Source organism: Aricia agestis, chromosome 19, assembly GCF_905147365.1.
Source record: "Aricia agestis chromosome 19, ilAriAges1.1, whole genome shotgun sequence".
NCBI classification, from domain to species: Eukaryota; Metazoa; Arthropoda; class Insecta; order Lepidoptera; family Lycaenidae; genus Aricia; species Aricia agestis.
Window position 1 is genome coordinate 3,462,874 of NC_056424.1, and position 27,861 is coordinate 3,490,734.

At 37.9% G+C, this 27,861-nt stretch overlaps 2 protein-coding genes across 3 annotated transcripts; one reads left to right on the plus strand and one right to left on the minus strand.

Moving 5' to 3' along the window:
• Positions 1-374: 374 nt before the first annotated feature.
• LOC121736792 lies at positions 375-22,317 on the plus strand. The gene is made up of 9 exons (XM_042128179.1): positions 375-717; positions 7,818-7,962; positions 14,795-14,932; positions 15,746-16,501; positions 18,279-18,403; positions 19,460-19,582; positions 19,842-20,096; positions 20,799-20,912; positions 22,024-22,317. Exons 2-9 carry the CDS (start codon positions 7,825-7,827, stop codon positions 22,106-22,108), a joined length of 1,734 nt encoding a protein of 577 aa, XP_041984113.1. The 5' UTR covers positions 375-717; positions 7,818-7,824; the 3' UTR covers positions 22,109-22,317.
• A 2,003-nt stretch (positions 22,318-24,320) lies between these two features.
• On the minus strand, positions 24,321-27,846 carry LOC121736793. Of its 2 annotated transcripts, XM_042128182.1 has the most exons (3): positions 27,758-27,846; positions 24,838-25,769; positions 24,321-24,807 (listed from the first exon to the last, which is right to left on the minus strand). In XM_042128182.1, exons 1-3 carry the CDS (start codon positions 27,780-27,782, stop codon positions 24,358-24,360), a joined length of 1,407 nt encoding a protein of 468 aa, XP_041984116.1. In that variant the 5' UTR covers positions 27,783-27,846; the 3' UTR covers positions 24,321-24,357. The 2 variants fall into 2 exon arrangements, with proteins under 2 accessions (XP_041984116.1, XP_041984114.1); XM_042128180.1 differs by having other exon boundaries at positions 24,321-25,769.
• Between the last annotated feature and the right edge of the window lie 15 nt (positions 27,847-27,861).

The following is a 27,861-nucleotide window of genomic DNA, read 5'->3' on the forward strand; positions in this document are numbered from 1 at the left end:
ACAAATAAATTCCTTAATTGGAAGAAAATAGCTATACTTAAACGTACCAAAGTAGAAATATAATCAGAAAATAAGAAACAAAAATAAATAATATTTTGGGTCGCCTTGTTTCAGAACTAACTACAGTAATATTTACAATGTATTTCGATGGCATTTTAATTTTAAAAATTGGTAAATTATAGTTATCTGCCGTACGTTTTGAGAAATAGTAGTGAATGTTTGTTATTTACATTATTTTTGTAACAGAAGAGTAGTAAAATAAGAATAAAATAATGGACCATAAAGATACATAAATAAACGTCAGTAATACGCAAATAAATAATATAAAATATTAATTTATATTATTTATTTGTTATAATATGCTATTTATCTTTTCTGTCTGATGAACCGTGAAAGCTAATAAAAATAGTGCAAAAATGGATAGTGACACCAAAATAATTTATATAAACAACACATCTCCTTCTCCTTCCATCTTTACTTTCATAACTGTCCCCGACTTAACTGTAAAACACGATTCAGTGAGGCAAAAACTACGATCCCCTTTGCACGCGCTATTACAAAAAAAATTTTTAGATAAACAAACAGAAAAAATAAGAGTAGCAAATTATATTCTGAATTTAATTTGAGTGTGAATATTTTATAATTAAAACAAGACGTTGAAACAAAAAAAGGAGTGATGTGTTTGTGATTTGAACGCAATAAAAGTGCAAGTAATCGGTAAGTTAATTAATACACGTTCGATTTGATATGAGCAATCAGTGCCGCAAAACTTTACAAATACTGTTATGAAATAGTCCAGTATAATTTTACCTGTTTACATACTTATTTATTTTTAATGCATCACAATATTAAATCTCATAGCTATTATAATTTTGTAGTTCGACGTAAATAAGTTTTTAACGGCAGTAATAAAATACAATAACAAAAAAGTTTGAAGAGACATAATGTGCATTCCAATATAAATTACAGCAGGATAAAAAAGTTAATTAACAAAGACATTCTTTATACGGGAGACATTACAAAATAATACAAAACGTATGCGTAGTCAGGAACGCGTTAAGATGTTTCCTGTTTAGGTTAATTGCTGCTGGGAGGAATCTTTGTTCAAGTTCCTTTTTGCCCTGTGAAGCATGATCATCGTCGCACGTTTTTTGGTATTTTTGTAAAATCGTTTCTTCTATGGACTTTATAATCGAATCATCTATATTGTGTGAATAATGTGATCTATCCTATTTATTATATATTGTCATTAAAATCCAACTTTTACTTTTTTTATAAAAAATAGCTTATAAAATTATGTCCTACATATTTTTAAAACTGGGACACCTCATTTTTTTTTTGAAATTTTGATTGTTTTGGGTGCAATGACGTTTCTAATCAAAGCCAAATAATTTTAGGTAAGTATTAGTTGCTAACTCTTAAAATAACATCATGCACTAATTTCCTTATAAGTAGTTTCATCTGCTAAAAACCGGGAAAATGCAGCTCTCTAAAATATCCACCCTCCTAGGCCTACTCTACTATTAATTACCTCATTCATTCAGCGAAACAACATAAGTCAGGTTCCACGCCAGTTCTTTGTGAGACCGTGATAGTGATCCGATCGTTCTTATTGTCATGTGAAGGATCAACTTTTAATTTATGTTTCAACAAGCAATAAACTTAAAATTTGGAGTTGAATCAAAAGCTGAGAGCATTCATTGTATTTATAATCACTTTATTTCTGTGATTATCACCATATTATTACTAAGCTTTCGACAAAGACCGGTCTGTATACTGTTCGTTTAGAGTAGTTTTACCTCTGAAGGACTTTTATACCCACGACATAAAGATCACTATCGTAAAAACTGAGCTAAATGCTTAATTATGATTTGGTCGGTATATTTGGTAATATTTCGATATAAAACCAACCGCGAGTAGTAAATCTTATGAAACTTTCACATATCCAATCTAGACTAAATGGAAATTGATCTGGATCTATCAAAGTATATTGACTTCAATGATTTATAGGTTTACAACCCACACCACAGATTTTGATTAACAATGGACGTATGAAAATAATAATAGGTGAAATTTTGTAACGATAATAAAGGACTAGAATAATTAGGTCAATCATGTCAAGTTGAAGATTATTGAAATGGCTACAACTTTTTATTAATTTGCATCATCAATATCAAAACTTGAGAACTAGTCTTATTATGGATTTGGTTTGTTGATTAGGACTTATTTTTCCGGACTTATTTACCAGAAAACGTAACATGGCAGTTGGCACCCATTTACATCTCAATCCTTTTGTCGCTAAAAGCATTTTAAGTTTTAACCTTGGCCTTCATTGCACATTTGTGTTTTTGAGGGATATTTTCTGGTGTTTTTAGGGTTCCGTAGTCAACAAGGAACCCTTATAGTTTTTTTTAATGAAATAAGGGGGCAAACGAGCAAACGTGATGGAAAGCAACTTCCGTCGCCCATGGACACTCGCAGCATCAGAAGAGCTGCAGGTGCGTTACCGGCCTTTTAAGAGGAAATAGGGTAATGGGGGGGGAGGGATGGGAAGGGAAGAGAAGGGAATAGGGGAGGGTAGGGAAGGGAATAGGGTAGGGGATTGGGCCTCCGGTAAACTCACTCACTCGGCGAAACACAACGCAAGCGCTGTTTCACGCCGGTTTTCTGTGAGAACGTGGTATTTCTCCGGTCGAGCCGGCCCATTCGTGCCGAAGCGTGGCTCTCCCACGTATGTTTCGGTCTGTCCGTCTGTCTCTGTCCGCGGTTTTGCTCAGAGACTATTGTACCTACAAAACTGTAATTCGGCATGAATGCACATATTAATAGTGCCGACAAAATGGTTATATAAAATCTTTAAAAGTATCTTTTTATGGCACTAACTATGACTACTACACATCAAGCGGGGATGATTTTTGTTTTGTGCCCACCCCACCGTGTGGGGTATCGTTGGATAGGTTTTTTAAAAATATATTGAGTATCCATAGATCATTTTCCGATTTAGGGATCCATTTGTGAAATATAAAGTTTTAAAGTGGAAAAAATCGTTAGAGTCCAGTGTCCCCCCCTTCTACCAGCTAAACGGTTGCTTCTAGAAATGTGAAAAAATTCACAAAAGTACGAAATATGCTGAATTTAAAAGGAAAACAATCACGACTTAGAAGACTTCATAAGTTATAGAGTAATAGTCGATCAACCCGTCTACGGAAAAAAATAATTCTACGGAACCCTATATTGCGCGTGGCCCGACACGCACTTGGCCGGTTTTTTAATCTCGCCATCTTGCTAAAGACTGTTCGTGCTATCTGAATATAAAAAAATATTTAAAAACATGGTCATGTAATTTACTATTTATCTACATATCCAAATTTCTTACCTTGTGTTTAGGTATTTTATTCGCCCTTAAACCGTCACTTATTGAGTGTTGACCAAATCTGAATTACAAATATAGCAAACGTTGCTTGGTTTTGAATAATTACCGACTATTAAGGACAGTAAAGTATTGATATTTTATTTATTGTTTAGTAGAAATATAACATTTTACAAATATGAAGATACACTTTTACGGAACGGCTTAGCCGAAAATGCAATTAACTTTTACATAAACTTTCTTGGGCTCGCGTAGTAACCGCTAATTTTGTTTTTATTTTTCAGAAATCTTGTCAAATATAATATATAAATCTATTCGTAAATTGTGCTTAGATAAAAATCTTTTATAATATTTTATATTATAAAAGATAAGTTTTTGACATCACCACGAAGTAGTGTGATTAAAAATGTCCTAAGAATAAATGAAGCATGGTCAACAGCCGACCTTTGGCCGAACTCTATTTTTAAATTTTATCTGTCAAAAAATTCCTATCGGATGCATTCTATTTCTAAAAAACCATAAGTTATCTTTGTTGACCTTGTCGTTACTCGTTACCGTTAAGTGTTAACATTATTATAAAATTTAGATTAATGATCAATCATTAATCTATGAATTTAAGTAGGTAAGTAAAGACTGGGGACAAAAATTAACGACTGCTGAAGTGCTGACACATAATTCAATGAATTAAATTGGTCGACTACATAATGCCTAATAAATTCAAGAAATAAGTAAGTATACAAGAAAATGATCATTTATTCAACATAACAACTTTTGGAAAGTCTTTTATTCTAAAGATGCTAGACAGGAATCATGGCGATTGTAGGTAGTTACTATAAAAAATATATATATGAGTACCTACTTTGGTTAAAAAAAATATACTTATATGAGTAAGTACCCACTTTGGTCGCATTATATCAAACCCAGCCGACCGCGACACACATCACTTGACATCACCACGGACATCAGTCATCACCTCGGAACAATAACTAAAGCTTTAGTTATTGTTCCGAGGTCATCACGCATTAGTTTGACATAACCCGACCAAGAGACGTAGGTCCGCCATCTACCTACTAATCAATTTCTTCGAGGTACTATCAGAGAAGTCTGTATCAGACTTCTCGAGGTACTAACCTCGAAGTACAATAATATTATGAATCAAACAATAAACTAGAGAGGCGAATTTCACAATAAGATAGAATAAAAAATGAGGTCAAACAATAGAATATAGACCTTCTAATAGAAAGGAAAATTAAGTTATTCTTAATTAACCTAATTGAAATCAATAACTAGAGAAACAATAACTCCAGTGATTGCTGTTGTTAAAGATACGAATAATTAGTAATAACTTCCTGCTTCTCAGTAAACCTGATACCTGTTAAGTGTAAGTGAAAGACGAAATTATGGGTATTTAACCCGAAAAATAACTCTCTTTGGAAATCAGATGTAACTGAAAAATATTGAGATATTGGTAGCCGGTAAGTGAATATAAATACTTACATACTTACTTCGAAATATACTGAAATAGATGGTACCAAAGTTTTTTTTCGCCTTTAATATTATACATTTGGATAACTTTTGAATTCACTTGGAATTTGGATTTAACAAAAGCATTCCTTTATGGCCAGTAGTGTCTAATAAGTAGTAATGTAAGCATCACTAAAAAGAATGGTATTCTCGATTCCCATGCCACTCGGTGAAGGACATGGGAAGTGGTCATAGAAGTCAAAGAAACGCACGTCGTGAGGCATGTTACGTGATATTAATAAGCCACTATAATATGAGAAGTGTTTTCACCTGAGATGGCGGCAAGTAGAGCAGACCGACACACTTATCGGACGAGTTGGTCCTTTCATATTTCATCTGTTTTAAAATGTAATGCATTAATAATATCATCGATTTCCTCTAGCTGCTAAGCGGAACGCACCTTTTATGATAGGTATTGTTCTTATTAGGTTACCTAAAAAACGGAAGTTTATGGTTACCCGTATAACGTATTAAAAAGATACAACAACAACGTAAGGTTGTGTGGTGCCCAAAATAATTAGCGCCACATACCTGCATCGTGGGGCGATTGGCGAAGGCAAACAAGCTTAACTTGTAAGTTGTGAGTCGCAGAATTTCGGTTCGGCAGTTTCATACAAAAGTCCTGTTTGATTCACACGTGACACGAGCGTAATTTTGTGAGTTATGATTTGTATGAAAAGATATTTTTGACGTGGGAGAGCCATGCTTCGGCACGAATGGGCCGGCTCGACCGGAGAAATACCACGTCCTCACAGAAAACCGGCGTGAAACAGCGCTTCCGCTGTGTTTCGCCGAGTGAGTGAGTTTACCGGAGGCCCAATCCCCTACCCTTTTCCTTTCCCTACTCTCCCCTATTTCCTTCCGTACCCTCCCCTATTCCCTTCCGTACCCTCCCCTATTACCCCTTAAAAGGCCGGCAACGCACCTGCAGCTCTTCTGATGCTGCGAGTGTCCATGGGCGACGGAAGTTGATTTCCATCAGGTGACCCGTTTGCTCGTTTGCCCCCTTATTTCATAAAAAAATATATATATATAGGTATATATTTACGCGGCAGAAATTCTGCAGACTGCGACTCACAAGTCACAACTCACAAATTACGCTCGTTTGGCTTCACCCTTATCGAGGTTTTCTAAGTGCGTCGGTAATCGGTATATTACAGTCTGAAATCAATCTCGTGGACTACGGTCTGACCGAGCACAACACCTCGGTCGGAAGATCTTCCTTTGCGGCCTTATCCCACATCCACATTGGTGACCCGACGACCCTCCACAGAACACGCCTCTTTAGTCCTTCACAATCACCATCATCATTTAACACGTTGTTACGTTACTATAAATAATGCCTTTTCAACATAATATTAAGTGTAGGAGAACCATTTTTTAACATAAAAGAACCCCCTTGACGTCTTAATACCATACGACCAGCCCCTGATTTATAAAAAGGCTGCTATAGCCTAGGGGCGGCAGCATCCTAGGCAGCGTCCATAGAGGTCCTATACAGACTACGTTAATACATGAGGCGGCGGAAATAAAGTGGTCTAATCTCATAAAAAATATAAATTCAGCACTGCATACGGCTCATAGAAAACCGAGTCGGTAAGGTAAGCTCCAACCGACATTTTAAGGCCTTTATTTTTGGAGTCAAGAGGAGTAAACGTATTACATTATTGTTGATTGTTGCGACCAATGATAAAAAACTCAAAGCAGATATGTTACTACCGCGCGCGTTGTGAAGATTCAAATATGGCCCAATTGGGCCGTCTGTTGTTTAGTCTGCATCTAGCGCAGTCACGAACGTGCTGCGTCTTGTCTTACCTAAATAAATTGAAAATGACGTCGTGCGTGTATCGAAAATATACCAATTATGACTCGAAAGTAAACAAAACACATGGAATCTCTTACCACATGTCTTGATTGCAATAAATACCTCGATTATTTACATTTTCAATTATTTTTTCGAACAATCTGGAAAAAAAATCGAATTTTCGTCATAGCTCAGGCGAAGAAAGAGGCAGCGATACGATTCGACGTTTAAAAACAGGACTGTCTCTTTTATGTAAATGGTTTTTGTTATCTTTTGTTTCACTCATCTGTCAAATTTGTAAATGTTTGCAATTTTGAATTTGAAAATTGTTCAGAAGAGATTTAAGCCGGAAAATAGTATGGACGTAACATATCTGTATAAGTACAATATCATTGGTTGCTACCATCAATGGACGGCCGACGGAGGATATATCGCTTCCCATCACGTGATTTGTCTGCTCGTTTCCTGCTTCAACATCAACCAGCCAGAAAGACAAATGTTAGCTATCCATCACGCTGGGTGATGCTGGTGGTATAATTAACAAAAGAAACGCGTTCTCACGGAGCCTAATGGATTTTCCGCAGCGCTGACTGCACAGGAAAAGATAGCGAACACAGATATTACGCGCGGGGTGCAAATTACAATGCCGCTCTTACTTGAGGGTTTTTGTCTGTGAATGTAGAGGTTTTCCAGGCAGTTTTCACTATTTTCCTGACATAAACTCACAATCACGCTAAATACCTGTATTTAGCGTGATTGTGATTTACTTTACCGGCTTTTAGTAAAGTTAATGCAGGGTTCTTAGTATGCTCAATTGTCAATTGATAAATCGCGCAGGAACCGTAAAGTTAGCCAAATGCCATATACCTATTATCCTCTACTCTGTCGATTAAAATCTGACGTCATCTTGATATCTGTCATACCGCCCGGCTACACCGCGACAGACGCGCAAAAGAAGATGATGAAGTGGGTAAGTTACAACTTACAAGGGGAAAAAATGCGTGGGCAATTGCTCTTACGTTTCAAAATGTTAGTTACCTGGTGCATGCACTCATGTCTCCATTATTCTAAACTACAATAATTTAATTATAATAAGTAAGTATGTACAATTAATTTCAGATAAACAATGTTCCAATACGAGTACGAGAAGCGGCCGACGTCGGCGGCGAGCGACAGTCGCATGTCGCGCGACTCCCGCGACTGGTACGCGCGACGACCGCTGCCGCCGCGACCCGTGTGCGACCAGCTGCCCAGCAAGACCACGGTGAGTAACATATCCGGCAATAGACGGACCGCGTCTCGCAGCCGCAACCGACTGCAATAAGAGGTCGCGGCATCTGCAGTTTTCATACTTTTATATCCTCAACACCGCTCGAGCAGTTCTTGAGCGGTCGGTGCAAATCTCAACGCGACCGCTGTAGAGCAGTCGCTCCCGACTGCAACTTGCGGTCCGTCTATGGCACAGAATATACTATTTTACAAGGTGTAACAAAAATAAGTGATAATACTTTAGGGTGAGTATGTGTTCCTTAAAGAGAGTTTACTGTAAAAGTAGCAGCGCTGAAAGACCAATTTTTTTTTTCACTTTTGTATGGGGAAACTCGTGACGTTCGGGCGCTTGCCCATACAAAAGTGAAAAAAAAATTTGGTCTTTCAGCGCTGCTTCTTTCACAGTGAACTCTATACAAGGAACACATACACACCACGGCCGTAGCTAGGGGGGGGGGGCATTGTGGGGCAATGCCCTACCTTAAAATCATAATGCCCTACCTTAAAAATAGCAAAACCCAAGAAAATCAATTATGATTTTTTTTCTTACTTCCGCCCTACCTGTAACCAATTCTGCCCTACCTCAAATCTGACTTTAGCTACAGCCCTGATACACACCCTAAAGTATTATTACTTATTTTTGTTACACCCTGTATAAGTACGAGGGCTGCTATTTATGTATCCGGAACTGGCCACTTACAAGAACAATATTTAAAAAGTAATTACAACATTTGAAAATAGAACTCTTTGGTTGAAGAATACATTTTGTTTCATGTGACTGTCAATTATTTTTCCATTGTGGCGTCATTTTGAAAATTGCGTGTCTTCATTTGCCATGGATTTAACGCGTGAACATTTTCGTGCAATGATTTACTACGATTTTCGGCGTGGGCTAAATCAACAACAGTGCTTTATTCAACTCACCGCAACTTTTGGAGATGAAGCACCATCAAAAACCACTGTTTATCACTGGTACAGTGAGTTTAATCGTGGGCGGTCTATGCTCACGGATGAAAATAAAGAAGGTCGCCCAAAAACAGCTGTTGTCCCACAAAATATAGATGCTGTGCGGGAACTAATAATGCGTGATCGTCATGTTACATATCGCGAGATAGAGGCGTCCTTAGGCATAAGTATGACGAGCATACATAAGATATTACACGAACATTTGGCTGTAAAAAAAATATGTTCGCGTTGGATTCCGCACAACTTGACAATCGATCAAAAACGGGCTCATGTCGATTGGTGCAAAAAAATGATAAAAAAATACAACCGTGGTACGTCAAAAGCCGTTTATAATATCTACACAGGTGATGAATCTTGGATCTATGCATATGACCCCGAAACTAAACAACAGTCAACGGTGTGGGTGTTCCAAGATGAGCCGAAACCAACAAAAGTTACTCGTGCAAAAAGTACTTTGAAGCAAATGGTCGCCTGTTTTTTTGGAATTAATGGACATGTGGCTACAGTGCCATTAGAGAATCGTAAAACGGTTAATTCTGAATGGTATACGGCCATTTGTTTACCAGAAGTCTTTGAAGAAATAAGAAAGGACAACCGACAACGCAGAATCATATTACATCACGACAATGCTAGCTGTCACACCTCAGCTGAAACAACTCAGTTTTTGGAGGGTCAAAAGATCGAATTGACTGGTCATCCGCCGTACAGCCCTGATTTGGCACCTAACGATTTCTTTTTATTTCCATACGCGAAGAACAAATTACGTGGTCAACGTTTTTCGAGCCGCGAAGAGGCTGTTGATGCGTTCAAAATGCACGTTTTGGAGATACCTCAATCAGAATGGAAAAAGTGCTATGAAAATTGGTTCCAGCGTATGCAAAAGTGTGTCGATCATCGCGGCGAATATTTTGAAAAGCAATAAAACCATATTAAATGATATATGTTTGTTTCTTTTTTTAATTCCGGATACATAAATAGCAGCCCTCGTAGCCTATGGCCAGTCTAACAGAGAAGTTACAGCATAGGCTGCTGGCTGATGGTAGACCATATTATATTTATAGTCAAGGAGCCCTAAAACATTTTTTTTATTACTAACAAGCAATTTTTTTGTGAGTAGCTTCATTTTGATAAGACAAACAACCTTTTTATTTGCGAAAAATATTGAAAGTGGTAGCTAACAGAGATAGAAAGGATTTCGTACTTTGATTTGATGGTCCTAAAATATGGATTGTTCTATTTGTAGGACAATGTTACTCTTAAATTATATAACTACTAGATGTCCCGCGCGGCTTCGCCCGCGTAAATTAGAAATTTTACAGAATCCGTAGCTACATTTTCCCATAAAAAATATTTCCCCCGTTTTTCCCACATTTTCCTGAGTTTCTTCTGTCGTATTAGTCTTAGAGTAATAATATAATATAACCTTCTCGATAAATGATGAGTCTTACTCGATAAATGATCTATCTAACACTGAGATAAGTTTTTAAATCGGACCTGTAGTTTCTGAGATTGACGCGTTCAAGCAAACATACTCTTCAGGTTTATAATATTAGGTAGATATAGATTTTTTTTAATTATCGCTTGACAAACTCGAGTCTCGATCTAAAAGACTATGAAATGGTATAATATGGTAGTGATGATGATGATGATGATGATGAAGAATGTAATTTGCATAGTAGCATATGCTTTCTGTTCTTAAAACAACGCCGAAACTCCCAAACTTGTATCTATAAAGAATCAGGAATTCTCTCAGCACCTTCCGAACCACGGTATACCAGGTATATCTCGGTGCAAAATCTTACTTGTTGGTAGCATATGCTTAGAATACTTCTCACGAAACCGAAGTCACCATATGTTTCCCTATAAGTTTTGAGGAGTTCCCTCGATTACTTATGGATCCTTCATCAGATCACCACTTTTCTGAATATAATACCAAATTGGGATGATACCCTATATACCAAAAGAAAAATTTTGAAAATCGGTTAACAAACGGCGGAGTAATCGTTGAATATAAGAAAACGAACATAACACCTCCCCCATTTTGAAAGTCGGTTAAAATTGTAGCCTATGTGTTATTTATTTAATATTTTAATCATTGAATAACAAAATTTTTTTCAAATTAATCGTAGCACCATCTGTCAGGACAAACTAAAATTGAAATAGAATAATATTGAATGCGATGATAGCGCCGTCCGCCGGATCTAATGTAAAACATTCCAAAATCAACAACTCCTTATAAATAAGAAATTAATTGAAAAAACATTTACCAGTAGACCAAACTGTAAATCTAAACCATTCTCGAATCTCCACGAACACACACAAAAAATTTCATCAAAATTGGTCCAGTCGTTTAGGAGGAGTTCAGTCACATACACACGCACACAAGAAATATATATATTAAGATTAACAGCTACCAATTTACAAAAAATCGGCTGGTTAGGGTCCCGTTTTAGGGTACCGTAGTCAACCAAGTTTTGTTGATTACAGAACCCTAACCAGCTGATTTGGTTCTGTAGAAACTGTGCTTGAATCCCTAGGGGTTCGTTTCTGAAAAAAGTTGGAATACACTGGTCTACGATGTTATGGTGATGTTGACATTTAACATTTGATTCTACCTAGTACCTATTATGGTATTATCTAACTCTAGTGGGATTACGGAAGGTGCTTTACGGTTAACTTTAACCCAATTACGTAACCTGTTATTTTAACTGTTTCCTAGAGTATTTCGTTACTGACTAATGACTAAAACCGCTAGGTATTTTAGCTGTACCTACGATTGCGATCGTATTATGTTTTCTAGTCTTGTGTTCTTTGAGACAACCTCAGACCAAATCAAAAGTCTAGACGTTTTATTTGGTCTGAAAAGGCATTAGGCAACAACGAGAGATGTTGACAAAAAAAACAGATATGTAATATTTTTTCGGAAGGACGAAACGCATTACCTAATAAGTAATACTTACCTATAGGTATAATATACCTTCCGGTAGTTTATCTACAAATCCAAAATAGTAATAAAAGTATACAGGGTGTAACAAAACTAAGTGATAATAGGCCCTAAAGTTTAGGATGTGTCTGTGTGTTCCTTGTAGAGAGTTCACTGTAAAAGTAGCAGCGCTGAAAGTATTATCACTTAGATTTGTTACTCTGTATATATTGTATTTAAGCAAAATAAGTACAATTTAATCCTTCCCCGTAAGTTTTTAAACGACTTTAAAAAAGGAGGTTCTTTTTGTTCGGAAGTATATACTTTCATCGTGGAACTTTGGTAAATGATAGACACTGAAAACAATAAAGCATCGGTCAAATATAAAGAGTTTCATTAGAAGTCGGATAAAACGTAGGCTGTACAGCATGGCTTTGAGGCCTATTTCCAATGGGCATTGTCCAAAAAAATCACATGTACTTTTTTTTTTTTCGTTAAAATAGGGTATTTTTAACCCCCGACAAAAAAGAGGGGTGTTATAAGTTTGACGTGTCTGTCTGTGTGTCTGTCTGTCTGTCTGTGGCATCGTAGCATCCAAACGGGTGGACCGATTTTGATCTAGTTTTTTTTTGTTTGAAAACTGACTTAATCGAGAGTGTTCTTAGCTATAGTTCATCATCATCAGCCCGCTCTTTGCTGAAAAATCGCGGTTCATCTGATACGTGAAGGGCCGATTAGCAACTTGTAGTCATTTGGTGGGCTTCATATTTTTTTGCATTTTAGTTCGAGACATTTATAAATATAAATTACACATTAATGGAAAGTTGACCTGGTGCTGCAGCATCACCTGGTAATCAATAGGATACCCAACTCCTCACCAACTTAGAGCAATGGTTTCGTGTTTGGGCTCATTATAATTGCGACAACTAGTAAGACGTAGATAAACAGTAAATTTTTGTATGCTGCTGTTGCAGCATCACCTGGATTCTATAGCAGCCGAGCTCCATATGAAACCATAGTGGAGGTTTCATGTTTGGACTCATATTGACGGCCTCATCCAAAAGGACATTCCTAGATAGTATTCATTGGAATATAATATGATCCTATTGATAGGAATTATTCTGCACTATAACGAACGCAAGTTTAAAAAGCATGAAATAAAATTAAATTAAGAAATTTAAAAGAACCCCCGCCAAACAACTTTAAAAAGAAATGAAATAATATATTTTACCGACTTTAAGTTTAAATAATTCCTAAGTGTAAAGTGATATTTTAGTCCATAATTGTTGTCAAGGTGTGTCGGGGGACCGCTTATGTAGGTAGATGTTTGATTTCACATAACATAGTTTAAGGGTCAGTTCACAGCGAACCTAATCGAGACAATCAGTGACATGGCGATACAAAATGCAAAAGACACTGTTGGCGGTCCCCCGACACACCGTGACAACAATTATGGTCTAAAATATCACTTTACACTTAGGAATTATTTAAACTTAAAGTCGGTAAAATATATTATTTTATTTCTTTTTAAAGTTGTTTGGCGAAGGTTTTTTTAAATTTATTAATTTAATTTTTAAGAATAGAAATTACATAATTTTGAAATTCATTGGCTAGTTTTTTCTCAATAAATTTTTAAAGTTTCGTCACTGACGTCAGTCGTGAGTCGTAAGCCGCGCGCGGACGACTGCCGCGATGCACGGAATTGTACCTTTACTCCGCTGTTTGTCTATACTTTCGTATTTCTACTATAGCCATGCTACGGGTGCTGGACTCTGAGAATGGTCACGCACTTAACCTGTGGTTTTATTGTTTTGGTTGACAACTGGGACTAGGTTACAATTGAATGCTTTTATTTTAACGCCCCGTTAGACGATCTGCACTACATTTTACTTTTTGCGACTGGTTTTTTGTTAACGGTTTTCGTGGTTGTCAACGGTGAAGTTTGTTTTTGTTTTTTTTAGCAAAATTCTGCAGAAACGGGATCTCTTAAACTTTAAAGGCTGGTTCACGTTGTTTGTTGACCTACTATGATGGCCACTGGTGACTGGCCAGCATGATTACGAAGATTATATCACGCACAACATCAATCTTGAGCAATCATGGACAAATAATATTATGTCCCTCTACGCGTTTGTAATCGCTTGCCCAAGATGTGCTAATGTATAGGTAGGCCGCAAACTGAGAAGTCGTGTGGGAGAACCGGGACGGGGTCCTGGTGTTGGTGGAGGTCGACTGCGGTGTCCCACAGGGGTCGGCACTTGGACCGGGTCTGTGGGTCATCGGCTTTGACTGGGTCTTGCGATGCTGCCTTCTCCCCGGGATAGGTGTCTCCGCTTATGCGGATGACACCTTTATCACAGCCCGGGGGAGGACTTATCAAGAGGCGGCGCGGCTGGCCGAATCGGCAGTATCACTGGTGGTCAGCCGCATTAGACGGTTAGGGCTTCGAGTCCGATTTGAGAAGACTATTAGCTATTACATTGTGACCGACACCTTAAAAGTGGGCCACGAAACAAAGGAGTTTGGGAACCTCTGCTATTATAGACACATATTTAATAGCTATTATAGGCACATAATATTATTCAAGGTGTGACAAAGCATAGTGATAAATGATAATATTTTATAGGGTGTGTAATGTGTACCTATTGTATGTGTCCCTTGTATAGAGTTCATTGTGAAAGTAGCAGCGCCGAAAGACTAACCTTTTTTTAAACTTTTGTATAGGAAAACTCATGACGGGCTTTTGTCCATACAAATGACAAACAAATCTTTCAGCGCTGCTACTTTCACAGTGAACTCTATATAAAAGATAAATACACACCCTAAAGTATCAGTTTTTAGTTTTGTTACACCTTGTAAAATATAAGACATTTTGTAGACTGATTTTGATGATGATGATGATTGATGATTGATACTAAAGAGAAATTATTTATTCTAGGTGCCATTAAAAGTATGGATCATCGCCAGTGCATCGTGTTTCGCCGTGTGCGCGGTGCTGGTACTGGCCACCATCGTCATCACCAAGTGGGGAACCACTGAGACCTACCAGCCTAGAGAAATATACGCAGAGATACCAGTAAGTGATAGATATATTAATAAACTAGCTGTCCCGACTCCCGGCAAACGTTTCTTTGCCATATAAAGTATTTCACCTTTCACCCATATTATTTTATTGAAGTGATTAAATAAGTATGTCATCATGGCAACGTCCATCGCTATCCCGTCGCACAAACAACATTCGCCGTCAGTCTCGAGTTGTAATAATTTACTATTATTAATTCAAAAAAAGCACTTATCAATATAAAAAGTACCCAGTAGCCGATTCTCAGACCCACTGAATATGCATATAAAATTTGGTTAAAATCAGATATAAGATGTAATATTATACGTACACAGGTGGATCTTCTGGGTGTAACAAAAGTAAGTGATAATATACTTACTTTGGGGTGTGTATGCCGTATGCATCTCTTGTATATTATGTAGAGTTCACACTTCACTGTGAATTATTGTATGGGTAAATTCATGACGTTGGGGCATTTCTCAACGCTGCTTTTACTTCCGCATTGTACTCTATAGTATAGTGTTTCTCAATCTTTTTGATTTCACGACCCCTTTACAGATTGAAATATACTGGCGACCTAGGCTTAACCTAGGCTTAAGGCTTCGCGACCCCCTCAGGAATCGCGACCCACAGATTGAAAAAGACTGCTCTATACGAAGGACACGTAGTTACAAACTAAAGTTTAAAGTGTTAATTACGTCCACAATAGTATCACTTACTTTTGTTACACCCTGTATAGTGTATACAGACGATTACAGAACTTCTTCCTTTTTGGAAGTCGGTAAATAGTGTCTAACAAGTGTTTTGCAAACTTATATTTTTTTAAAGGAACCAGTTTACGCCACATATCCACTTAGACATAAGACAACAACGGATGGAGTAAAAGAAGAACCCGATGAAATCGACGAACAAACTCTAGAAAAACTGGGCATATTCAAAAACTTTGTAGGAAGACGTGACAAGAAGAAAACGGAGGACCTTATATCGAAACCACAACCTCATCCAATACACGATACTATACACCATGTGGAAAGAAAGATCGAAAAAAAAGACCAAGCGAAGCTTCCAGATTTTAAAACTCATCCTGACAAAGATGAAGAAAACGAGATCATTCCAGAATTCAAGCCGACTCTTCCAGATGTATTCATGGATACTGGAATTAAACTACCCGATGGATACTTCGCAGGGCTAAAGCAGGCTGAAGATTATGAAGAATACTACAACGATGAGAACCTTTACGACGATTACATGCAAAGCAACACAATGACTAGTTATCTGATTGAAAAGGTTCAGGAATTACACGATTGGGTGACCTCCGATCCAGATTTCCAAGCCAAAAAGGGGAGAAAGACTGGAGATGATTTCGGCCATCTTTTAAAAGCCTTAAACGAGAGTCTGATAGAAGGGAATGTGACGATTATAATGAATAAGCTAAAGGATATCTACTTCGGTGAGAATTTCACGGACCCGAACAGCAGTCGGAAGGTGATTTTGAAGAACAACACAAGCTTGCTTTCGTTTGGCATTCTGACGTTGGACGTGATGCTGCTGCATAATATACAGCTGATGGCTTGGGAGAGTCAGGTACGATTTTCTTTCATTATTTTTTAATTGGTTAAGGCGAACACACTAGAATTTTCGACACTCCGATACTTTGAGTTGACTTTTTTGTAAAGAGTCGTTTTTCTCTGCTGTCCTGACTCCAATGGGCTAAAAATTAAAATGGTCGCTTTGGAGAATCATATATTGAATCATAATATGATGCAATTTTAAACTCCACTTTGCATGCAATTCATATAGTGATTCGCTTAATTGATGACCAATCATTGATGTAAGCGAATCACTATATGAATTGCACGCAAAGTGGAGTTTAAAAGTGATTCGCTTCGATTAATGATTGGTCTCCGCGCGCTAGCGCCGCTCACGGGACCAATCATTAATCTAAGTGAATCACTATATGAATTGCATGCAAAGTGGAGTTTAAAAATTAATCATATTATGATTAAGTAATTATATGATTCTCCAAAGCGACCATTTTAGCCCCGCTGTACTTTTGATGTAATATTTTGTAGTGTCGACGTTCCTCTCCGCTGCAGTGTTTAGGCCTAGTGTAATCTCACACTAGGCCGAAACACTGCACACTTTATATTTCCTCTATGCCTTTACTAAGACATAATTTAGTTACTAGATAGGTACTTCATACTGATGCATGATGACGAGCGCAACTTCGGTGCGTCAAAATTCGTTAATTGCGCGGGAATATAGGTAGGAAGTGGGAACGTACATTTTCCGGGATAAATAGTGACTCAAACTCTTCATACCAAATTTCTTTAGAATCCGTTCAACGGTTTACGCCACATATCCACAGGAGGAGTGAGGAGGTAACAGACAAACTGACACACTTTTGGCAACTTTTATGTCAACCTTTGGCGGGATGAAACGTAGCCTATGTGATAAGATTAGTTTCTGAAGAAGTAACATTAAACCCATTCACAAACTTTTCCCATATGATTACAAGTCATGAAATAGACTCCTACAGAATATAACCAAAGCCATTATTCATTCTGATTTCTGACATAATTACGGGAATTTATTTCAATGCATATTATTAGAAATGATTGCTTGAAAGGTAAAATTTTGATGTCGTTGATTTATTTTATGCGTTTGTCAAACTGTCGCATCGTGGGAATTGAGGATTGTATAACAAAGGTATAAAAGATTTTACACACGGCGCCGCAGCGGCAGCGTTTTTCGCCGCCGCGACGCGATCATGGGTCCGACTAATCTCGTATACGTTTGTTAAAAACTGCGGCACCGCTCGCCGGCGCGGGCGCCGCCGCGTGTGAAAAGGGCCTATAGAAATACAAGGAAGAGTATGCAGCGGCGCCGCCGCGGTGGCGGTGCCGCTGCCGCTGCGGCGCGTGTGTTTAACACGCTAACCGCTAACGGTTAGCTATTTAGCGTCTATAATACGATAACAAAGAAGCGTAACTAAGTGTGTCAGAAAATGTTTCCGAAAAAGCTAATGGAGTAGCCCATTACATTACTTTAGAATTGTTGTCATGGGCTAATGACGGCCGCAAATCCGTTGCGTAGAAATTCGTTTATCGCGCGGAAACCGTACATTTTTCAGGTTAAAAAGTATTCTATATCCGTTCACGGTACTCAAACTACCTCCATACCAAGTTTCATCAATTCAACGGTTCAACGATTTAGACGCGAAGAAGTAACAGATAGACAGACAGGTAGACATACTTTCGCATTTAAGATATTAGTATAGATGGCATAAAAGCATGGAAACGTGGAAACAAAACCCGTAAAATAAAAATTCTATGATCTATCAGATTTTTTTCGTTTTCAGGAATCGGCTCGTCTGAAAATGCTCAAAGACCCCGACGTGTTCGCTTTCAACGCTCTCTTCATGGAGCCAAGTAAGGTGGAGGCCAAGAGGAATGAAATATACCACTTCTATGACAACGCCGCCGCGTAAGTGTATATACAATGTGTTAGTATAAACACCGTTATCCTTAAAACCATCAAATGAGCCCGTCGAAATGTACAACTTTTTCTATGAGAACAATGCTGGGAACACAAAAAGCCATCTTCATACCCAATACGGATGCCCGGATCGGCAATTTGTATGGGTATGAAGACGGATTTTTTAAGCTCCCAGTATTTTTCTCATAGAAAAAGTTGTTCATTTTGACGGGCTCATTTGATGGTTTCAAGGATAACGGTGTTTACACCATAAAGTTAATATACCTAGCGGAATAGAGAAACAAAGGCCTGAGCAAGAGAGATGTCACTATCAGTAACACTGCTTGTAAAAAGAGACGTGTGATACATGACAGCAGCACTCTTTTTTTGACGTCCAGTCGGCACGTGCCGCACGCTGACAAATAAATCTCATAGAAATCATGTTCAATCATGCTTGTGTAAGTGCATACGTACACATATTTTGCACACAGATTAAACCAATTTCGGTTTCGTTTGACAGCTCGAGATTGTTGCTCTATTCCGCTAGGTATATTAACTTTATGGTTTACACTAACATCTTGTATACCAGATACCTAGCAGAAGCTTAGCGTGCTTTAGCGGGGCCTCATTTTTTGTTTAGGGGCCTTAGGAATGGTTGCCAAGTTAGGGCCCATACAAGATCTGTCAAACATCGGCATCAAGTTTAATCATCAATCATCATTAAAATATGTCTCTGAGTACGGCTTCAAACATGGAGCGTGAACGAAACTGTCTCACCAGTGTCATTTTGAAATAATATGGCGGCCATAGCGTCATAGCGTAATTTAGGTAACGCGATGGAACTGGCTTCTAGGTCTGTACGCAAAACTTATAGTCAGTCAAGAAAGTGAAGAAATTAAAAAGTGGCAACATCGTAGTGTCATCCCTTTTTTCTTAGATTGATTTAAAAGGGATGACACTACGATGTTACCACTTTTTGATTTCTTCACTTTCTTGACAGACTATACCAAGGTCCAAGAGCTATAATAATTATACTATGTAATGTTTTGTTTATGTGTGTTAAAGGAAACGCACAAATCGAAACAACGAAGAAGCTATTGAGAAGAACTTACTAGAGAATGTTCTAGAGATCGGGATGAGCACAGCCAGGGCGGCGATACATCTCGGAAGAGCATATAAGAACACAAGGTGAGTGCTAATTGTTAAGGCAAATCAAAATAAGTAAGATAAGTTTGGGTATAGGGTAGATTCTGACATATCACATAGGGTAATTTTGTAAAGTAATTGTAAGCTCTGTACCAAAGCAAAATGAGTATTCCGGAAAATACCCAACCATAGACAAAAATTTCTTTTTTTATTTACAGTAATTGCAGCAGGGACCTTACTAATAAAAAAATCCACCCATTCCTTTATTTTAATTTTTAATATTATAATTTCCTCTTCCCAGGATGGTCCTCAATCAATTGTCTAATAAGGAAGCATTGAATGCCAACATACAAAACCAAATCTCGCGGAACATTGATGCCAACACACACGCGTTACACCATCTCCAGAGTTCCTACAACAAGAACGACTCCGCCAGTGCTGCCAACACTACAAACGTGTATACCGACTTGGATTGTGTGTGGTTGCTGTATTGTAAGAATCTGGTGGCTACCGCTAAACTCAGTGCGCCTTACGGGACTATGGCGAGGATAAATGGGTAAGAGTTATTTATACCTTGAATGGAGTGCCTTTTGCTGGCAAGCGATTGCCACCAATCAGATGCAATCTGAAATCGGGAGTAGGTTAGGTTAGGTTATGGATATAGTATGGCCACTACACCTATGAGTACTGCTAACCAACATATAGACTATTATTCAAAAGGTCTCCGTTTTTACCTCAATCATGGACATTGTAGTGTCTACTATCAATCGATGTGCAGTCTGAAATAGGGAGGAGGTTAGGTTAGGTTATGGGTAAAGTACCTATGGAATGCACAATATACGTTATATGAGTCATGACTAGTATATACTGCAAGAACCTAATTCATAAAAGTTCTGCGTTTTTACTTTTTATACATATCTAATCTTCTTATCTTTAAACGCCTAATAAATATTGCATTCTCCTTTTTATCTTTCTATAGTCTCTTTTATCTTAGTATCTAAGAAACTGAAAGAAGAAGAAATCAAAATTCAAAAATAACCGCTGTAGCGGTATCCACAATTGGCGCCACGTTCCTGCATCGCGCTATCGAATTTTTCTAATTGCTTCGGTATAAATAATAAACGACAACTGAAATCAATCACGTGCCTCATCGCTCATGACTCTGATCTCGGTCGAAAGATCTTCCTTTGTGGCCTCACGCATATTCCTACAACACTTTGAAAGTCGTTCAGCAACTTCCATTTTATGACACATCCAGGTTGGCGCTAAGGATGCTGACGGGGGAGGTGCCAGTGGACAAGGCGCTGGACACGCTGCTGTACGAGGTGCTCGCCGGCTGGACGGAACTTAAGTGTGCCGACATGTTCCCCAAGTGAGTTTATACTTCTTAACACGTCCACTGCTCACGCGACGTCGCGTTAAGCAACCGTTTTGATTTACGCGATGTCGCGAGATAATAACATCGATTTGTTGTTCATCCATGTTATTCGACTTAGGGCCTGTTTCACCACTTACTGATAGGTGATAGGCTATCCACAACCTTATCCGACAGATATTCCATACTCTATCTGTCAGATAAGTTGTGGATAGCCTATCTGGCACTTATCAGGAACTGGTGAACAGGCGCTAAGTATTTTGATTGAGCAATGAGCGGGTTGATAGAAAGGAAAGGCAATTATGAGATACAAGATATGAGTATTGAGTGGTGCGATTAAGGTGCGTCTAGATTAGGTCGTGACTCTGGTTATGAGTCTTATGACTATATTATAGTATAGCTACTTCTGAAGAAGTCCGTGCAAACAAAATATTAAGTGGATTCAGACAAATCATCAAAAAAAAAAACAAAATATTAGGTCACGACATGCAATGGGCATTGTCCAAAAAAAACCACATGTACTTTTTATATTTTTTTTCGTTAAAATAGGGTATTTTAAGAATATAAATTAAATTATTTTGAAATTCATTGGCTAGTTTTTTCTCAATAAATTTTTAAAGTTTCGCTCTGACGTCATCATCGGCCGCCAATTGACCTCTGCATATGTTTTAAATTTCCTTTCAATCTTATTTATAATGGCTGGTTCGTCAAATGCAAGTTCTCATTATGTGAAAGCTGATACGAGAAGCTTAAAAAAAGTTCGAAACGTAATGTTGGTCGAATTTATTGCTAATTTAACGCCATTGAAGGTCAAACAAAGGTTAAACGTATTTGTTCAAAAATATAAGTAACTAATGGGTATTTTTTTCGTTTATATACAGAAAAACGATCACTGACCTTATTCCTCGAAATGTTTTTGTAATGAGCAAAATTAAAAAAAAATGGACAATCCCCATTTCAGACTTCAGAGTGATCCACCCCGAGACCGTCTATCCAATCGTAGTACACCACACGTAAATCACAATGCAAGTTATTTTTTTAGGTCTGAACTCTGAACTAGGGCTACAATTGTGATTTCAATGATTCAGATAAAAATATAATTTTTCAGGTGCAGTAAGGCGAACGCTGCAGGCATAGTATTAGACTCCATTCTGCAGCCCCTACGAAAATCACAATCAACCGGTAGATTGTAATTACTACTTAGTACTTTTTAGATTTTTTAGTAGCCGACAAAAAGTTATCCAAAAGGATTATTTATTTACTATGTTTTTAGACGTTTGTGTACATTAATAAGCATAATGTTATTTCTGAAAAGTACATACTTGCTTAATAGTCTTTCTATGATACGTAAGTCGTATATATTTTATACATGTAAATAATATTGTACTATTAGAGAGTATACTGTAAACATAATATTACTAACGGCCGTTCCCAATATTTGATCTATCTCTGGTTTTGCCCTACTAGAGATAGGAATAGCTCACATTAGACATTAGAGACATATATTTTATGTCAATTGTGAGCTATTCCTATCTCTAGTAGGGCAAAACCAGAGATAGATCAAATATTGGGAATGGCCGTAAGTTAACTTTAATTTTTTTCTCAAAATAGTGTAAGGGACAATAAAAAAGTCAACTCCGTAGGTACTTGACGTGTTATGTTGATCATTGAATAAATTAGTCGATTCTTATAAAACAAGGAATCGACTAATGTATTTGATTTTTTTTTTCATTTGCAAGCTGGCAGCTGCATCGCGAGCATTGAAAAGTAGTAGGGTGTGATGTATGTGAACAAACCTTAATAATTTACAAAAATGTCAAAATTAATAGGGACCTTCGTCAACTCGCACGTAATATTTGCAAGTAGATGACGCCCGCAACTCCGTTGCGCCAAATTTCGTTTATCGCGCGGGAACCGTACATTTCTCCGGGATAAAAACTATCCTATGTCCTTTCTCGGGACTCAAAGTATCTCCATGCCAAATTTCAGCAAAATCGGTTCAGCGGTTTAAGCGTGAAGAGGTAACAAACAGACAGACAGACAGACGGACAGACAGACACACTTTCACATTTATAATATTAGTATGGATTAAAGTATATGTACAATATTAAACTTAACTGCATTTATTAATGTATAATACAATATTAGACGAAACTCAACATCCAAAATAAAATGATAGTGCATCCAGATTACCGCGTGACTGCGACCGTGTCAACTGAAAACACGTGTCAGTACGTGGTCAGTACTGTAGATGACCGAATGTAAATTGGTTGGGTTATGTCAAGACGAGGCTAGCCTAAATCTGTCGTCTGGGATTCACATAAATCAACCACATTACGTAGGTCCCCCATCTGCCCATAAATTAGTTTCCCCGAGGGAATGTCCGTTGTCCGGTCACAGTCACGTCTATCTGGACCCACCTTTAGTGGTAGCGGTACGGGCCTAGTGATTAGAAGTAGTAGGTTAATAGCAATTAATCATAATAGGTGCATAATAAATATAGTTTTATAGACTGAATATAATATATATGTACCTTTACTTGGTTTTTATTGGACCCTAGATTTTATAGTTTTAAGTTTGTCATGATTGTCATGAACGTAATCCTCTATAGGTGCGTTTTGTTGCATCGTCGCAGTATCACATTCACATGCGTTGCGTAATGCGTTGGACGCGATCTTTCAATCGATCGGTAAAGACGAGTGTTAGTGTTGTAGCAATGTGCTTGATTATTATCAATCGATCATTACGATTGCCACCCGTACTTCATTATAAAGTATTGTACGTTATTTCAGGCAATAATTGTACTTTGTACTTTTTTTTTTATGAAATAAGGGGGCAAACGAGCAAACGGGTCACCTGATGGAAAGCAACTTCCGTCGCCCATGGACACACGCAGCATCAAAAGAGCTGCAGGTGCGTTGCCGGCCTTTTAAGAGGGAATAGGGTAATAGGGAAGGGTAGGGAAGATGACCCGATGAACCTCTTATCACCTATCTCCCAACCCTCCCTGGGCTTCCACGAATGTTTCAAGACCAAAAAAAAAAAAACCAAAGCGGTTCAGCCGTTCTCGAGTTTTAAAGAAAGTAACAAAGTACAGATTTCATTTTTATTTATACTTACTTACAGGATTTAACCCATCGATCGTGTAATAACGAGACACAATAGCTTATCTATTGTTATCGCGGCCGGATGCGGCCGCTTAGGGCTTCATGAAATAATTTAATAAATTGTACTTTATTTTTATACTGTGTAATTAGTAATTACGTTTTTTTTTTCTCACCTAAAATATCTAATCGTGATATATATACATTGCTGCGGTTCAGCAACGAGTATGACCTGAATTTGCAAAATGCGTTACAACAACCAAACGAATCAATGTGGTGTGGCTTTTAAAAAGTTTAAGTAATTTCTAACTTGGGAGTTGGGTCTAAATTCTCAATGTCTAAACACTTATACCTCTCTTTGAGCCCTTTTGTATAAGCCCGTTTAAAACGCGATGCAGATTCGACAATGCCTTATTAGATTTGATCACAGTATCGTAGACGTCCAAAATCTGCATATCGCTCCACAGATCTTTGTTTTTGACGACTTCATTCCTGACGTTGGCCAGGTTTACCTTCAGAGTATCGATATTGGCCATAATATATCCAATGGCGTACCTTTCGTCGTTAGCGAACTGCTCCTTCGTCACGTTGAGCGCTTGCATCTTTATGGCGATGTCATTGTAAGTATCGAAAATATAATTCAGCAGTTTCTGTTGGATTTCGCTTCTCTCTCTGTTAATGCGAAACAGTGACCTTCTTCCGTCCGTCGAGTTTGCGTCCGTTTTAGTTTCGTTCTTTGAAACAACGGGATCTTTACCGACGACACTGACGTCTCTTTTATAACGTATGGGTTTTTTGCGTATGGCGTTGCGTATTCCCTCTGGACGATGTGCTTCTAATCCAAAACAGTACTCAGCAATGTCGACAGTTTTGTTTATCATACTATTAACTTTATTCATCTTGCTTCTGAGCAATTTCCGTAGAATCTCCAGGCGTGCCGTTTTATTTACAATTTCGTCGTATATGTTATAATTTATCAACTCATCGTCATGTTTCTCATTTACTCCACCAATCGCGAGGCGCCTGAGATTTTTTGAACGTGTTTTTTCTAAAGCTAAACAGTGCTCTATAATGTCTACTGTATTGTTTATAATATCTTTAACTTTGTGTATCCCGCTACCGAGCGCTAGCTGCAGTATCTCCAGGCGGGCCGTTTTATTAGTTATCTCGTTGTATATTTTATTTATTATTGCCTCCTCTTTTTTCATTTCAATCGGACGTTCCTCTGCTCCATAGCAGTGCCGAGCCATGCCCATAATTTTATTTATGATCCAGTTACCTTTGTACATTTCGGTGCTGAGCGATTGCTCGAGATTTACCAAGCTCGCTATTTTGGTGACAACATCGACTTTCGCGCTATCCGATTCGTGTTTCCCCCTCGCCAATGGGCCAAAATAGCTCTTAGGCTTGATCCAAGGTGGGATGGGCTCATCGGCATGAAGTTCATCAAAACATTGTTTTGGAACGTTTAAAATTTTGTTTATGTACAAACTAATTACATAAATCTCTTTGTTTAACGATTGCTCCAGATTTTCCAAACGTATTTTATTTACGATCTCATTGTATTCTTTATTATTCAGAACCTCGTGGCGACTTTTATTTTTTGTTTCGTTTCCATTCTCTTCTTCAGTTGGAATCATAAACCGCCTAGAATGTTCTGCAATATTATTTCTAAGATAATTGTCATCTTTATTACGACCGATGCTTGCTTCTGCATGATCGTGGAATGCGAGAATTAGGAGAGTAATACCTGTGAACAATTGTATAATTTACTTAATGTGAACCTTGGTCCTAAACGAGCAAATAAATGGGCAGATAACAATCCATCTGCATATTTTTTTTTAATGAAATAAGGGGGCAAACGAGCAAACGGGTCACCTGATGGAAAGCAACTTCCGCCGCCCATGGACACTCGCAGCATCAGAAGAGCTGCAGGTACGTTGCCGGCCTTTTAAGGGGTAATGGGGGAGGTTACGGAAGGAAATAGGGGAGGGTAGGGAAAGGAAAAGGGTTTGGGGATTGGGCCTCTGGTAAACTCACTCACTCGGCGAAACACAGCGGAAGCGCTGTTTCACGCCGGTTTTCTGTGAGGACGTGGTATTTCTCCGGTCGAACGGGTCCATTCGTGCCGAGGCATGGTTCTCTCACGTCAAATAATGGGCGTTCCACGCCAAGCGGACAGGAAAAAATAGTCGATGTCTCCGATTTTCGTAATATTTGGTTACGTTATACCTTCACGAACGTGTGCCAATTGTAATATAATGTCTAGATTAAGAGGAGTCCACACCGCCGTTTTTCCATACAAACGTTGTCCCCGGTTTCCTCCCTGCATAATGCCGGTAGAGTTATGATTTTTTCCTGAATATCTATGGCCACTATTAGCATGTCCCTATGTTTTCTTTTTTTTCATAATTTTATTATTAAAAAAGATAAGAACGTCCAAAAACCCAAAAAAAAACGGCCAGATTTTCCTCTGTGTTCAAACACCCAGAAAACAAAACTGGCTAAAATATACAATGAAAAAATTACTTAAATTGATTAAGTTTTGGAGAAGGAATCAGCGGACAACGAATAGATTTTCTGTTCTTTTATTAGAACTTGTGTCGTGTTGTCTCTATCGCGCTCTGCGGTGGGAGACTTGAGATTGGTGGGACAGCAATACATTTTCAAATACCTATTTTCAATTTTTCTCGCCCCTGGTGTATGAATGATGGGACTTAGAAAAGTCATGGCTTTGAAGCCAGACATAGAGTGAAAAAAATATACTTATATTTGAATAATAATTAAACTTCTGAACTTGTTACTCCACTTAATGAGCTTTTTAACTGCATTTTTAAAAACGAAAAGAAAAAATGCAAATCTATTTTTTTTTCTTCATTTTCTCAAAGATTTCGAATCGATTTTTTAAGAGGATTCCACACCGCCGTTTTTCCATACAAACGCTCTCCCCTGTTTCCTCCCTGGATAATGCCGGTAGAGTTATGATTTTTTTCCTGAATATCTATGGCCACTATTAGCATGTCCCTATGTTTTCTTTTTTTTCATAATTTTATTAATAAAAAAGATAAGGACGTCCAAAAACCCAAAAAAATGCCCAGATTTTCCTCTGTGTTCAAACACCCAGAAAACAAAACTGGCTAACATATACAAAAAAAATAAAACATAGGAACACAGCTCAAGCCTTGCTTTAATTCTTAATGAAAAAAGTACTTAAATCGGTTAAGTTTTGGAGAAGGAATCAGCGGACAACGAATCGAAGATTTTCTGTTCTTTTATTAGAACTTTTGTCGTGTTGTCTTTATCGCGCTCTGCGGTGGGAGACTTGAGATTGGTGAGACAGCTATACATTTTCAAATACCTATTTTCAATTTCTCTCGCCCCTGGTGTATCCTCTTAATGTTTTTTTATATAAATAGCTAACATTCTATAGAACATTCGCACCACTTCTATAAAGGGCCGGGAAGTGGATTAGGAGCTAGACTAAAAATACTGCTGAAGGGTGGCGTCCAGCGCCATACTGTAGGTAGGTACTATGGCCAGAACGACCTAAGTAGTGGAAATTGCCAAAAACCTTCGATCCTTATAACTTTAATTGTCTCTCGGTCGGCTTTGTATGGGGAGGAAAATTTTAAAGGCGAGTAGATACAGTCATGGTGGGAATGTGTGGTGAGCCAAAGCCCAAAGCCGTTTTAAAAATATACAAAACGCACGCAAGTATTATAAATAGAAAAGACTTACTCAAAAGAAACCCCTTTAAGTCCATGTTGATGCCGATTAAAAAATGAATCGTATTGCAAAAGGTAGGTACCAACTGTAAATAATTGGTTTTTTAAAAGATTGAA